This window comes from Chiloscyllium plagiosum, unplaced genomic scaffold (assembly GCF_037043375.1).
Source record: "Chiloscyllium plagiosum isolate Xiang-an unplaced genomic scaffold, Cpla_swu_hap1 HiC_scaffold_48, whole genome shotgun sequence".
NCBI lineage: Eukaryota > Metazoa > Chordata > Chondrichthyes > Orectolobiformes > Hemiscylliidae > Chiloscyllium > Chiloscyllium plagiosum.
The window spans coordinates 6,188,411-6,203,362 of NW_028270186.1; the positions used below are offsets into that span (position 1 = coordinate 6,188,411).

Sequence of the window (14,952 nt, forward strand, 5' to 3'; positions counted from 1 at the left end):
CTAAGATCCTTCTAAAGGCCTTCTATATAAAAATACAGACATGCTGCTTTGTACGGTATCTTTGCTCTCTTTTGTGTCATAATCCAGAACATTTTTCGGTTTGAAGAACTTGAAGATTTCTATCCAAACCTTCCTGGCTTGGTCCATTCAAAACAACAGCATTGGTTTTTGTTCATTCACAGGATTTGGGCTTCGCTGACTGAGCCAGCACATATTATACATTTGTGATTGCTCAGAGGATACTCAGAGTCAAGCACATTTGAAGTCACGTGTGGGCCAACCAGGTAAGGATGGCAGACTTGCTTTCTGCAAGGACAGGAATGAACCAGGTGGGTTAGGTAATAATTGACAATGGTTATGTGATCGCCATGAGGTCAACTGTCTGTTAAAGATTTCTACTGAATTCATCTTTCACCATCTGTCAGAGTCGGGTTCAAACTCATGTCTCCAGACCATGACCCTGGGTTCTGGATTACTAATTCAGTAACATGACCAGCATGCCACCACCTCCACAATCCTGAGATAAAGAACAGTACGCCCTCTTGTAACACATTTCAGTGAGCAACCAGTTGAAAAAATTAAACCCATTATCTGTCAAGCCTAGGATTTGACTTGTCCACTATTTACCTTGGAAGGTTTCAGAACAAGTGGCTCATCGTCACTTGCAGCTCTGTCCTCAAGATACAGCAGTGTTAAATTGTCACCCTGCAGAGAATGTTGTGTGAACATTCACATCCAAATTATTGGGACTTAGCGTGACAGATGTAACAGGATGACAGCCCACAGGATTATTTTAATCAGTTTCTTGCAGTGAGATATTTCCAGCTCCTTGCACATCAGTCTACTTCACTTTCACCAATCTTGCAAGTTTTAATCCATTTATAACCTCCGGGATAAAATGCGTTTGACGAGATCAGTAATGGTTGATTCCAATTTTGCCTCAAAGTATCAGTGGAATTCTAATTTTAGGAAATGCTTGTGAAATAATATTTTCTGTTTAAAATTAAACTTCGATTAAGATACATTAATTCATCTGCTTTGTCCCAATGAAGTGGACAGTATGATGCCATAAACAGAAGCAGCTCCTCAACATTTGAATTAAATCCTGTTCCTGTCTCTATGCATTGCCATTCATGTCACTGTGAATAGTTCAAAAGTATATATGCAATACGCATTCTCAAACTCAGGGCAACTCCTCAATAGACAGAGTGTCACTGTTGTCTTCACCTTGACTGCAAATACAGCCAAGGTCATAGGCCTGAAACTCACTCACAACTTCAGAACACTTGACCAGACAATGACGACAGGCACAAACCATTTAGAATGCCAAACCTGGCAAAGACAACAAGTGAAGGGAAGTTCAAATCATTCAGTCTCATCACAAGTTGCAGAGTTCTGCACTTTTTAACATCTTTGAAAATCCAACACGTTCGAGATTTCAACACTTCATTTCTTAGACAACATCAGCCAAATGCACAATATGTGAGCTTCTGATGATGCTGCACTTGACGAACTGTTCAATCAAAAAACACAGACTGTAAATCTATCCAAATCTATTTTTAACCTTCTAGCTTAATTGTACTATCATTCTCAAAAGGAGCCTAGCAGAAACTGAAACATGTAACAGTGTGTACTTATTAGGCAGTGCATCTCGCTGGAGTATTTGGAGTTGTCTGGAATTGTAAAGCTCCCATCACAGATTGCAACCTGGCTTTCTCCAAACGGTAGTGTAAAAAAGCAAAGTTTGTACAGTAAACATCCGAGAGCCTGAAAGAAAAAAACAGAAGAATATGACCAGTCTCAATCAAAAGAAGTCAAAAAAAAGGCAGAAGTTATCTTTTTCCCCAAGGTAACTCAACCAGTGGCTCTTCCCATCTTGGGTAATTCGAGCCAAGAAAGCATCCACATATGATCTTGCATCCACATTTTCTGGAATGTTAAATTTTATTATTTTCTTCAAAGATTTGTCATTTGTTTGATCATGGTATGAAGGTGGAAAGCAACTACTCAAAATAGCAGGAGCTTTTGCAGAACTGTGTCCCACACATACAGTGATGTCCTGGGAAGAGTGGACAATTGCTTCACATTAAAACAAGAATGGGTTTCAAAGCTCTTTCCCAAGAGGGGATGGAGGTCATAGCTCGTCATTCCAGTGACTGAGAAGGTCAAAAGCTACTGTGGCTGTTTTCGAACTGTGAGCAATTCAAATCAATTTGTGCACACTTTGTGACATATAGAAATACAAACTTAAATTCTAAGTGCCAATTATGATCAGCATGCCAATAGATCGCACTGAATTAACGAAAGTGCTGCTTGTCAATCTGACTATAAATACCCTGCAACAGCTATAGCATTCAGGGAAAATCCATTGTCACTGGATAATCTCATGAATACTTTAGCACTCGGGTGAAAAGAATGTTAGGTGAAGTGAAAAATGTACATGAGCTTGAAATGATTTCATTCACACCCCACAGCCACCATTGCCCTTTGTGGTCAAATGGACCCTTTCAAAGATATTGGCCAAGTCATGCATATTGGTCAGGACAAGTCGCCTGCTCTTTTTCAAACAGCATCATGAGATTATCACACTCATTTGGCCACAACATGGCATATCCAATCATGTGGAAGCAAGTGCAATGTTGAGGGAAGGTAAGTGCAAGTCAAAGAGAAATAGACAGACTTAGTGGTACTCCACAGAGAAAATTCAAGTCAATCGATCTGAACAACAAGGTCTGAACAGTGTAATTTTGCTATGATTGCCTCTTATTACGAAGTGTGAACAATCAGGGGAAACATGTTGTAAAATGAGATTACTGCTTTCTTTTGGCGTGATATTCAGCTTCTAATAAATTTTAAATAATGCTTTGGCATGGAAATAATTGCCGAGTTTAGTTGCCCCGACCACTGGGACATGCTGATATTCTGAACAGCTCTATACAAATATAAGTTTGCTTGTTTCTGTTACTGGTAATGTAGTTATGTGTTTTCATTCTCTAGATTTTCAGTGTCAATTATTTCCATTACATCAACAGCACAGAATCGGGAAATGCCTCAGAAAGAATATCCTGACATTAAGTGCTTTCATTTACAGTACATCTACAACAAAGGCTTCCGTTTACTCACCCATATATCAGCCTTTGTAGTAATGGGTTTACCACAGTAAAGGTTGACCATTTCAGGAGCTCGGTAGGACAGAGTTGTGTACCTAAAAAAACACAAAGGTATGGGAGTGATTTCTCCAATATTTGCTTTTTAGGGTTGAGACTGGAACTTCTTGTTTTGGTTCTCTCAAGTGCACAGTGATTTGCCTTTCTTGCGGCCTTTCAGGTTAGCCAAAAGAAAAAAATTCAAGCTCACGTCAATAAATCTGATCAACTCGGGCCAATGCCATCGGGAACACATGAGGTCAGCTGATGTGGCATGAAATGCCTTTATTCAGAGGTGTACCTCCTGACGAATTGTGAGCAAATATTCCCAGTTGTTATAACACCCTGAGTGAAGCCAAAACCAAACAGCAGTTCAAGAGAAAGTCTCTTCTTTTGGAGACGTAATGGCTGCCAGTAAAGAACAATGACAACATCTCAAAATAATTCATGGTATGCAAAACTCTTTCATGGGGCAAGAAGTGAAACATTAACAAAAGGTTTTTTTTTTATCTTCCTGGTACAGCAATGAAATGGGGGAAGGGAAAATCACAATTAAACTGACACATCTGATAATTTGGTTCCCAGGAAGCAAACAATGGTTAAGAGTTAGACTTGAGATTAAAACAAACAAGACCCCATGTTGTATTAGGTCCCAGGATCAGTATGGCAATGTACTACAGAGTCATACCCATGATACCATCGCTGCATCAGAACATTGGACCTGATTTCACAACTTACCATGGATCAACTGAAGCATAACACATTGCTGGAACCATGCTTCACTTTTGCCAAACAGGATGCTCTTCACCTGAACCAGAGGGTTACCAATATCCTGGAGGGGGGGAAATTTTCCTAATGCTCTGTGGCAGGGGGGGGGGGGGGGGGAGAGGGGAGTAGAGTTAAATTAATGCAGCAGGGGGATGGAAACCTGAATCATACTTCCAGTGTACTGGAGTTTGAAGGTAGTGAAGTCTGGAATAGGTTTACAAGGTCGTGAGAGGGACTGACAACCAGGATGTTGGATTTAAATGTGTGTACTTCAATGCCAGGAGCATCCGGAATAAAAAGTGGGTGAACTTGCAGTATGGGTTGGTACCTGGGATTTCAATGTCGGGGCCATTTCAGAGACATGGCTCGAGGAGGGATGGGAATGGTTGTTGCAGATTCCAGGATTTTGTTATTTCAGCAAGAACAGAGAAGATGGTACAAGAGGGTGAAGGTGTGGCATGGTTAATCAAGGGTAGTATGACCGCAACTCAGATAAAGTTTGAGGACTCATCCACTGAGGTAGTTTGGGCTGAGGTTAGAAACAGGAAAGGAGAGGTCACCCTGTTGGGAGTTTCTTCTCAGCCTCTGAATTGTTCCAGGAATGTAGAGGAAAGGATAACAAAGGTGATACTTGACAGGAGCAAGAGTAACAGGGAAGTTTTTATGGGGGACTTTAACTTCCCCAACATTGACTGGGAATACTATAGTTCAAGTAGTTGAGATGGGTCAATTTTTGTTCATTGTGTGCAGGAGAGTTCTCTGACACAGTATGTAGACAGGCCATTTTTATAAATGATTTGGATGTGGGCATAGAAGGATGGATTAGTAAATTTGCAGATGACACTAAAGTAGGCAGAGTTGTGGATAGTGCAGAAGGATATTGTGGATTACAGAGGGACATAGATAAGATGCAGCGCTGGGCTGAAAAGTGGCAAATGGAGGTAAAAACAATGACTGCAGATGCTGGAAACCAGATTCTGGATTAGTGGTGCTGGAAGAGCACAGCAGTTCAGGCAGCATCGATGATTCGGGCAAAAGCCCTGATGAAGTTGATTTCGAAGCTCCTTGGATGCTGCCTGAACTGCTGTGCTCTTCCAGCACCACTAATCCAGAAAGTGGCAAATGGAGTTTAATGCTGAAAAGTATGAGGTAGTTCACTTCGGAAGATGTAACAGGAATACAGAGTACTGGGCCAATGGTAAAATTCTTGACAGTGTAGATGAACAGAGAGATCTTGGTGTCCAGGTGGATAAATCCCTGAAAGTTGCCACCCAAGTTGAAAGGGTTGTTCAGAAGGCATATGGTGTGTTGGCGTTTATTGGTAGGGGATAGGGTTTTGGAGCCACGGGGTCATGCTTCAGCTGTACAAGACACTGGAAAGGCTGCAGTTGGAGTAATGCGTACAGTTCTGGTCACTGCATTATAGGAAGGATGTGGAAGCTTTGGAAAGGGTTCAGAGGAGATTGACAAGAATGTTGTCTGGTATGGCTGAGGGAACTGGGTTGTTTTTGATGGAGTGAAGAAGGTTGAGAGGTGACTTAATCGAGACATATAAGATAATCAGAGGGTTAGATAGGGTGGACAGTGAGAGCCTTTCTCCTCTGATGGTGAAGGCTAACACGAGGGGACATAGCTTTAAGTTGAGACATGACAGACTTAGGACAGATATTTCTTTACTCAGAGTAGTAGGGGCGTGGAACAGCCTGCCTGCAACAGTAGTAGACTCACTGACGTTATGGGCATTTGATATACTTATTGATAATAATGGAATGGTGTAGTTTAGATGGGCATCACATTAATTTCACAGGTAAGTGCAACATCAAGAGCCTGTACTGTGCTGTAATGTTCTATGTTCTGTGTTCAAGTATTCGATAAAGAGTTGCAAAAAACAATGAAACAACTGAAGAGTGCAGTCATGGGTGATTCCGAGGAGAAAGTGAGGACTGCAGATGCTGGAGATCAGAGTCAAGAAGTGTGGCGCTGGAAAAGCACTGCAGGTCAGGCAGCTGTGATCAAGGACTCATGACCAAAATGTCCATTCTACTGCTCCTTAGATGCTGTCTGACCTGCTGTGCTTTTCCAGCCCCACTCATGGGTGATTCCCATGATGGATTTGAAAGGAAAGGTCACTGGAGAGGGTCTGATAATGTAATATGAGCTAATAGGCTAGAAACAAAGAATAGTTGAGATGAATGCCTGAAACAGTTCTGTAAGGAAAACAACTTTGTCATCGTTTATACCATCTTGAAACAACACCTGAGAAGACCCACAACAGTGCATGAGACATTGGGCTGGCACAGTGGCTCATGGTTAGCATTGCTGTCTCACAGCACAAGGGACCGAGCTTCAGTTTCACCCTCGGGCAACTGTCTGTGTACAATTTGCACATTCTTCCTGTGTCTGCGTTGGTTTCCCCCAGATGCTCTGGTTTCCTCCCACATTCCAAAGATGTACAAGTTAGGCATGCTAAACTGCCCAGTGTTCAAGCATGTGCAGGCATGATGGACTATCCATGGGAAATACAGAGTTACAGGGACAGGGGTGGGCCTGGACAAGATGCTCTTCAGATGGTTGGTAGCCTGCCTCCACACTGAAGTGATTCTATGATATAATGCTGAGTTGCAATGAATGCCATTGGGTTCTTCAATATTACATTATTCATGCCCAATTTCTTATGCTATGTTCAACTTCATAACCTTTGCCAAATCATGAAAAACATCATAAGACCACATACAGAAGCAGAAATTAGGCAATTCAGCCCATTGGGTCTAGTCCATCATTCAGTCATGACTGATAAGTTTTTCAAGTCTATTCTCTCGCTTTCTCCCCATAATCTTGATCCCCTTGATACTCAAGAACCTATCTATCTCAGTTTAAATATACTCAATGACCTGACCCTCCACAGCATTCTGCAGCAATGAATTCCACAGATTCCCCAGTCTCTGGCTCAAGAAGTTTCTCCTCATCTCCGTTTTCAAAGGTCTTCTGTTTACTCTAAGGCTGTGCCCTCAGGTTCTAGTGTCTCCTACCAATGGAAACATCTTCCCAACATCTAATCTGTCCAGCCCATTCAGTATTCTGTATGTTTCAATTAGATTCCCCCTCATCCTTCTAAACTCTATCAAATATAAACCCAGAGTCCTTAAATGTTCCCCATATGTTAAGCCTTTCATTCCTGAATCCATTCTCACGAACCTCCTCTGAACACGCTCCAGGGCCACAACATCCTTCCTGAAATATGGGGCCCAAAACTGTGCACAGTACTCCAAATGTGGTCTGACCAGAGCCTTGTAGGGCTTCAGAAGTACATCCCTGCATTTATATTCAAGTCCTCTCAACGACTTCCTAACGACTGACTTAACATGCAACTTTATCTTGAGAGAATCCTGGATGAGAACCCCCAAGTCCCTTTGCACTTCTGAATTTTCTCCCCATTTAGAAAGTAGTCTATTCTTCCTACCGAAGCGCATGACCTCACAGTTTCCCATATTGTACTCCATCTGCCACTTCTTTGTCCACTCTCCTAACCTGTCCAAATCCTTCTGCAGACTCCTGGCCTCCTCAATGCCACCTGTTGCTCCACCGATCTTTGAATCATCTGCAAACTTAGCCAGTCTTGCCCTCAGTTCCTTCACGGAGATCATTAATGTATAAAGTGAAAAGTTGTGGTCCCAACACGGAGCCTTGCAGAACACCACTTGTCACCAGCTGCCACCTTGAGAAAGACCCTTTTAGCCTCACTTTTTTGCTTTATGCCAGAAAGCCAAACTTCTTTCCATGCCAGCACCTTGCTCTCACACCATGGGCCCTTAAATTACTCAACAGCCTCTTGTATGGCACCTTCTTGAAGTCCAGATGGATAACATCCATTGGTTCTCCTTGGTCTAATCAGCTCATCACTTCCTCATAGAATTCCAGCAGATCTGTCTGGCACGACCTATCCTTGATGAAACCATGGCGACTTGGCCCTATTTTACCAGGCACTTCCAGGTATTCAGAAATCTCATCATTCACAATGGATTCCAGGATCTTACCCACAATCAAGGTTGGGCTAAACGGTCTGTAATTTTCCATCTTTTGCCGTACTCCTTTTTTAAAGTTAGCAATTTTCCAGTCCTCTGGGACCATTCCTCATTCCAGTGATTTCTGAACGATCACCACAAAGGCTTTGACTATCCCTTCAACTATCTTCCTTCGAACTCTGGGTGTAGTCCATCTGGTCCAGGTGACTCAATCACCTTTAGGCCATTCTGTTTTTCCAGCACCTTCTCCTTGGTGATGGCCAATGGCTCAATGTCCACTTTTGCCTCTCTTTTTAACACTTAAACAGCAACTAATGAATGTAAAGGATCCATGAGATACTACCAGAAAAACTAACGTCATTTACAAGATACCATACAAGAACTGTAAAAAAAACACGATATTGGACAAACCAGCAGGAAACTTGCAACCAGGATACATGAACACCAACTGGCCACCAAAGGACACGACCCACTATCACTAATTTCTATACATACAGACAAAGAAGGACACCACTTTGACATACATCCTAGGACAGGCGAAACAAAGACACGCATGAGAATTCTTAGAGGCATGGCATTCTAACCAGAACTCCATGAATAAACACATAGACTTGGATCCCATTTACCTTCCTGGAAATGATATCACCCACATTAAGAAACCAAGACTTATTCATAGAGAGGTGGGACATCCCATTAGCACTTCACCGAAGACTCGCACTGATGATGGTGACGAAATGTCTGAAAACCAGCGAGCTAACTTACATACTGATCAATCTGAGCTACAAATCTTCTCAAAAGCTACAAATCTTCTAACGAAACTCTTACAGTCTTCCTCGATATTACTAGCTAGCTTACCCTCATATTTCACCTTCACCCTCCTTATTTCTTTTTTTGTTGCCCTCTGTTGGTCTTTGTAAGCTTCCCGATCCTCTGATTTCTCATCTCCCTTCACCACATTATATGCTTTCTCTTTTGCTTTTACGCTATTCTTGACTTCCCTCGTCAGTCATGGTTGCCTCATCCTCCCTGCACGATGCAGCTTTTTCCTTGGGATGAATCGCTGCTGCATCTCCTGAATCACTCCCAGACACTCCTGCCATCGCTGTTCCACTATCTCTCTGACTGGGCTCCTCCCCAATTCTACCCAGCTCCTCCCTCGTGCCACTGTAGTTGCCGTTATTCAGCTGTAATACTGTTATCTGAGTCTAACTTCTGCTCTCAAATTGCAGAGTAAATTCAATCATATTATGAAAACTGCTTCATAAGGGTTCCTTCAGCTTTAGCTCTCTTATCAAGTCTGCCTCATTGCACAACATTAAATCCAGTATTTCCGATTTATAGTGGGCTCCACCACAAGCTGCTCCAAAAAGCCATCTCGTAGACATTCCACAAATTCCTTTCTCTTGCAATCCACTATCACCTGATTTTCCCAGTCCACTGACATGTTGAAATGCCCCATGAGCACTGTAACTTTGCCTTTCCAAAACATTTTTTCTATCTCCTGGTGTATCTTGTGCCCCATCTCCTGACTATTAGGAGGCCTGTACATAGTTGGAGTAATAATGTTTTTTTTTTAAACTTTGTGGTTCCTCAATTCTACACACACAGATTCTACATTATCTGACCCTACTTCAGATCTTAGTACCGATTTAATTTAATTTCTCACTCATAAGGCAACCCAACCCCCTCTGCCCAACTGCTTATCTTTTCAATGGGATGTATATCCTTGAATATTCAGCACTCAATCCTGATCCCCTTGCAGCCATGTTTCCACAACGCCCACCACATCATACCTGCTGATTTCTATCTGCATCAGGAGCTCATTTATCTTATTCCTTACACTGTGTGCATTCAGATAGAATACCTTCAGTCTGTATTTACCGTCCCTCGTCTCAGTGTCATTCATTTGTCCAGTGTGCTTGTAGTTTGATTGCTAACCCTTTCCATACACTCTTTGGAGGCAAAGCTCACACAACCCCAATTCTCTTAAATGTCTTGCACATAAGCAAATGTCAATTGATGTCACCGTGGATCACTGTGATTGCACACGCACACTCATCATCTGGCACAACGCTCCAAAATTCTTTCGACTCTCTGGGCCTAGTTACAGGTCCATTCCCACTCTCAGCCATTCTGAGCCAATGTACACACATTCAGGGCACATCAAAATTAGCAGAACCAAGATATCTCCAACTTGGATGGTCACAACACCTTTAACATCATGGAATACAGGGAACATAACAGGAGTGACACCAAACAATAGTGAACACCGGGTTAAGTAAAGATATATATGGGCAGAGGACCAAAAGCTTGGTCGAAGAGATGAGCTTTAGAAAGTGTCGTCTTCAAGAAGAACAGAGAGGTTTACTTACGAAATTCCAAGCCAGCAGAAGGCTCAGCTGCCAATGGGGACACAATTGAAAACTAAACAAGTTGACGGTCAGAGAAACACAGTGATATCGAACATTTCCAGGACTGAAAAAAGGCACAGAAACTCGTAAAAGCCTGGAAAGATCAACTGCCACACATTTGAAAACATGAAATTTCTTCAAAAATGGATTTACTCAACCAGCATCTAAAGTGAAAGTGAGGAGCATCCAAGGAGCAGGTGAATTGACATTTCGGGCATAAGCCCTTCTTCAGGAATGAGGAGGGTGTGCCAAGCAGGCTAAGATAAAAGGTAGGGAGGAGGGACTTGGGGGAGGGGCGTTGGGAATGCGATAGGTGGAAGGAGGTTAAGGTGACGGTGATAGGCCGGAGAGGGGGTAGGGGTGGAGAGGTCGGGAAGAAGATTGCAGGTCAAGAAGGCGGTGGAGAATCCGAGGGTTGGGACTGAGATAAGGTGGGGGAGGGGAAATGAGGAAGCTGGAGAAATCTGCATTCATCCCTTGTGGTTGGAGGGTTCCTAGGCGGAAGATGAGGCGCTCTTCCTCCAGGCGTCGTGTTGCCATAGTCTGGCGATGGAGGAGGCCAAGGACCTGCATGTCCTTGGCGAAGTGGGAGGGGGAGTTAAAGTGTTCAGCCACAGGACGGTTGGGTTGGTTGGTGCGGGTGTCTCAGAGATGTTCCCTGAAATGTTCCGCAAGTAGGCGGCCGTTCTCCTCAATGTAGAGGAGGCCACATCGGGTGAGCGGATGCACTAAATGATGTGTGTTGAGGTGCAGGTGAATTTGTGACGGATATGGAAAAATCCCTCCCCCCCTCCCCTTCCTAGACATCTTCATTTCTATCTCGGGTGACCGACTCAACACGACATTTACTGTAAACTGACCGACTCCCACAGCTACCTAGATTACGTCGCCTTCCACCCTGCCCCCTGTAAAAACGCCATTTCATATTCCCAATTCCTTCGCCTCCGCCCCCAGGAGGACCAATTCCAATACCGAACAACCCAGATGGCCTCCTTCTTCAAAGACCACAATTTCCCCTCAGACATGGTTGACAATGCTCTCCATCGTATCTCCTCCACTTCCCGCTCCTCCGCCCTTGAACCCCGCCCCTCCAATCGCCACCAGGACAGAACCCCACTGGTCCTCACCTACCACCCCACCAACCTCCAGATACATCATCTCATCCTTTGTCTTTTCCGCCATCTCCAAATAGACCCCACCACCAAGGATATATTTCCCTCCCCTCCCCTATCAGCATTTCGGAAAGACCATTTCTTCCACGACTCCCTCGTCAGGTCCACACCTCCCACCAACCCAACCTCCACTCCCGGCACCTTCCCCTGCAACCGCAAGAAATGCAAAACTTGCGCCCACAAGTCCCCCCTCACTTCCCTCCAAGGGATCCTTCCAAATCCGTCACATAACCCTCGGATTCAGCACCGCCTTCTTGACCTGCAATCTTCTTCCCGACCTCTCCGCCCCCACCCCTTCTCTGGCCTATCACCCTCACCTTAACCTCCTTCCACCTATTGCATTCCCAACGCCCCTCCCCCAAGTCCCTCCTCCCTACCTTTTATCTTAGCCTGCTTGGCACACCCTCCTCATTCCTGAAGAAGGGCTTATGCCCGAAACGTCAATTCACCTGCTCCTTGGATGCTGCCTGACCTGCTGCGCTTTTCCAGCGGCACATTTTTCAGCATCTAAAGTGGGCCAGTAAGCACGGGGGTAGCAAGCAGCAAGTTTTGATTCAACTGAAAGATTAAGATAGAAGATGAGAAGTTGCGAGTCCTGACAACAATGGAAGCATCCTGTGCGGGACATCAGCAGGTCTTGAGCTGAGGCAAGAATACATTTGGCAGCTACAGTGTTGAAAAAGCTGGTCTTGACACAAGGGAATACGCATATGGTCAGAAGCTCATTCCAACAACGAAGACGAGGTTGCCAAGGGTCTGATCTGAGCACAGGTCATTGCCCAAGAGGGGTCTGGATTCAGTGGCTCAGAACAGGTTCTGGTTTGATGATCTCAATATTTAGCTGGAGAAAATTAAAACTCATTGTACACTGGATATTGGACAAGCATTGTACTGAATTAGGGATGGTGGATGGATCATGAGGGGTACTTATGAGGTAGAATTGTGTATTGTCAATATACACATAGCATCTGATGTTGCGTATTCAGATCATGTCTCAGAGTGGCATGCAGGCAGACTGAACTGATTCCACTTTATACAAATCGATCAAACTTCTTGTTTGCCAAGAAGCCTGGGAACAAAGGGTTTCACAGCACAAGCATTTTTCTTTGAATGCATGACCATATATAGTCAAATACTCCAGCACTTCAGAATAGAAAGCTCAATGAAAATAAGTGCTGCTGAGCCGTTTCATCTTTTTATTGTCAAGGCTTTTGATTGCATCAGCCAGAAACCATTTCTCCTTAAAGAAGCACTGTAGAATGCATGTTGAGAATTACTGTTGATATTGAATCTGTTGTTTAGCAAGTCTGGAGATATTTTTATCCTTCCACACCTATGCGATCATAATTGGCTGCAAGACTCGGTCCTTCCATTCTATTAGGATGCGTTTGAATTTCATCAGAGTTTTGGCAGAGCAACACTAAAACAACCTCTGTGCCAAATTTCTCCTTGCCTTCACTTCTCAATCTGCGTTGAAAGCACTTTAGGAAAATGGACTGACGATGTTGTTGGGACCTACATTGGACTGGCGCTGACATTTTCTTCTTTGCATTCATATGAACAGCTTCTAAAATGCTTTCACAAATGCAAGGGATTTGTTAAAATAAATCGCAGAGGACAGCAAGTGTTCTGGTCTTAGCTTGCAGGAAACTTTCAGAAGTGTGGTGAAAAAAAGAGCAAGATTCTATTCCTTCTTCGCGTTCACTCCTTCTGGCTGCAGGACCTCATCCATCCTACCCAAGAAGTAGGGCGACACGGTAGCACAGTGGTTAGCACTGCTGTCTCACAGCGCCAGAGACCTGGGTTCAATTCCCGCCTCAGAAGTTGACTGTGTGGAGTTTGCACATTCTCTCCGGGTCTGCGTGGGTTTCCTCTGGGTGCTCCAGTTTCCTCCCACAATCCAAAAATGGCCATAGTGAAGGTGTAGGGGAATGGGTCTGGGTGGGTTGCGCTTCGGCGGGTCGGTGTGGACTTGTTGGGCCGAAGGGCCTGTTTCCACACTGTAAGTAATCTAATTTGAAATGTAGAGTTGAACCTTATTGTGGGCGACACGGTGGCACAGTGGTTAGCACTGCTGCCTCACAGCGCCAGAGACCCGGGTTCTATTCCCGCCTCAGGCGACTGACTGTGTGGAGTTTGCACGTTCTCCCCGTGTCTGCGTGGGTTTCCTCCGGGTGCTCCGGTTTCCTCCCACAGTCCAAAGATGTGCAGGGTCAGGTGAATTGGCCATGCTAAATTGCCCGTAGTGTTAGGTAAGGGGTAAATGTATGGGTGGGTTTCGCTTCGGTGGGTCGGTGTGGACTTGTTGGGCCGAAGGGCCTGTTTCCACACTGTAATCTAATCTAATCTAAAGTAGATCCCGTGGCCGTTGGAGATCAGGGATAGGATACAGAATTCGGAAAAATAAAAATAAAAATAGGAAGTGGCGTGGAGGCATTCTGTCTGTATCATTACATTTGTCTGGGCCCTGAAACCAGCTCACGAAACCAGCTTGCTGCTGTTCACATACTAAAGGAGAAGGCTATTCTGACTGCAGCTGGAGACACACCCACAGAACATGCATCCACTCCATTGTTAGCTCTATGAACAATGGTCTGTTTGCTCAGAAAAGCTGTTAAGAGCGAGAAAGCCTTGTGTCAAGGAGACGTGATCTGCAAATGCACATTTCAGAAAGAATCACTTCTTCTGATGTTTATGGCATTCCAGGAAACAAGACTTAAACCAACACTGCCTCTTGGTTCAACAACCAAATTGACAACAATGCTCTTCAAAAATTTAGGGAGGGGAATGAGACAACACTTAATCCATCCCTGGCATTCCACCAGTTTGTCAATACAATGCACTTAATTACAGCATGACTCAAATTCTCAGATGGTTCCCAGCACTGTCACAAACACACAGAGAACAGCCATGAAGCAGGGTCACTGACTCAAAACATTAACTCTGTTTTCTCTGCACAGGTGTTGTCAGACCTGCTGAGTTTCTCTCCCATTTTCGTTTGTGTTTGTTTCTGAATACCAGCATCCGCAGTTCTTTGCTTTATTATAAAACCACGGATTCTTTGCCTCACAATTCCAGCCTAATAACTGTCTTCAGACATGACCTGAGCTCACTCACAGAACGTCTGCTACCATTCTGCTGGGAACGTTTCGAATTTCAGTGGATGTTACAGAAAGATTTTGTGATAATCCTCAATACATAACTGAAATTCTTGATAGTTATGACAGATCTAAATGCTACCCAAATTTAACGACTCGGCGGGAAGAAATAAACAGCTTGGGAGTCGACTAGAAACTTAAGCTTTGCTTCACTTGACATCATGCACTCAGATGTTCATTGCTTCAAAGTTGGAGGCATTTCACAATACACAAGTGCTGAAGCGTACTCAACCTTCCAAACGTACTTTTAAAATTCAGTAAATTAAATACAAAAA

At 43.9% G+C, this 14,952-nt stretch overlaps 1 protein-coding gene across 13 annotated transcripts in view; it reads right to left on the reverse strand.

Moving 5' to 3' along the window:
• The window catches only part of aak1b (AP2 associated kinase 1b), a 127,745-nt gene that overhangs the window by 73,827 nt on the left and 38,966 nt on the right, over nucleotides 1-14,952 (reverse strand). For all 13 annotated transcript variants that reach the window (XM_087984245.1, XM_043681260.2, XM_087984246.1 and 10 more), the window contains exons 6-7: nucleotides 3,124-3,205; nucleotides 1,635-1,767 (exon numbers count right to left, since the gene is read on the reverse strand). In XM_087984245.1, coding sequence (XP_087840371.1) covers nucleotides 1,635-1,767; nucleotides 3,124-3,205 — 215 coding nt within the window. The remainder of the gene's footprint in view (nucleotides 1-1,634; nucleotides 1,768-3,123; nucleotides 3,206-14,952) is intronic.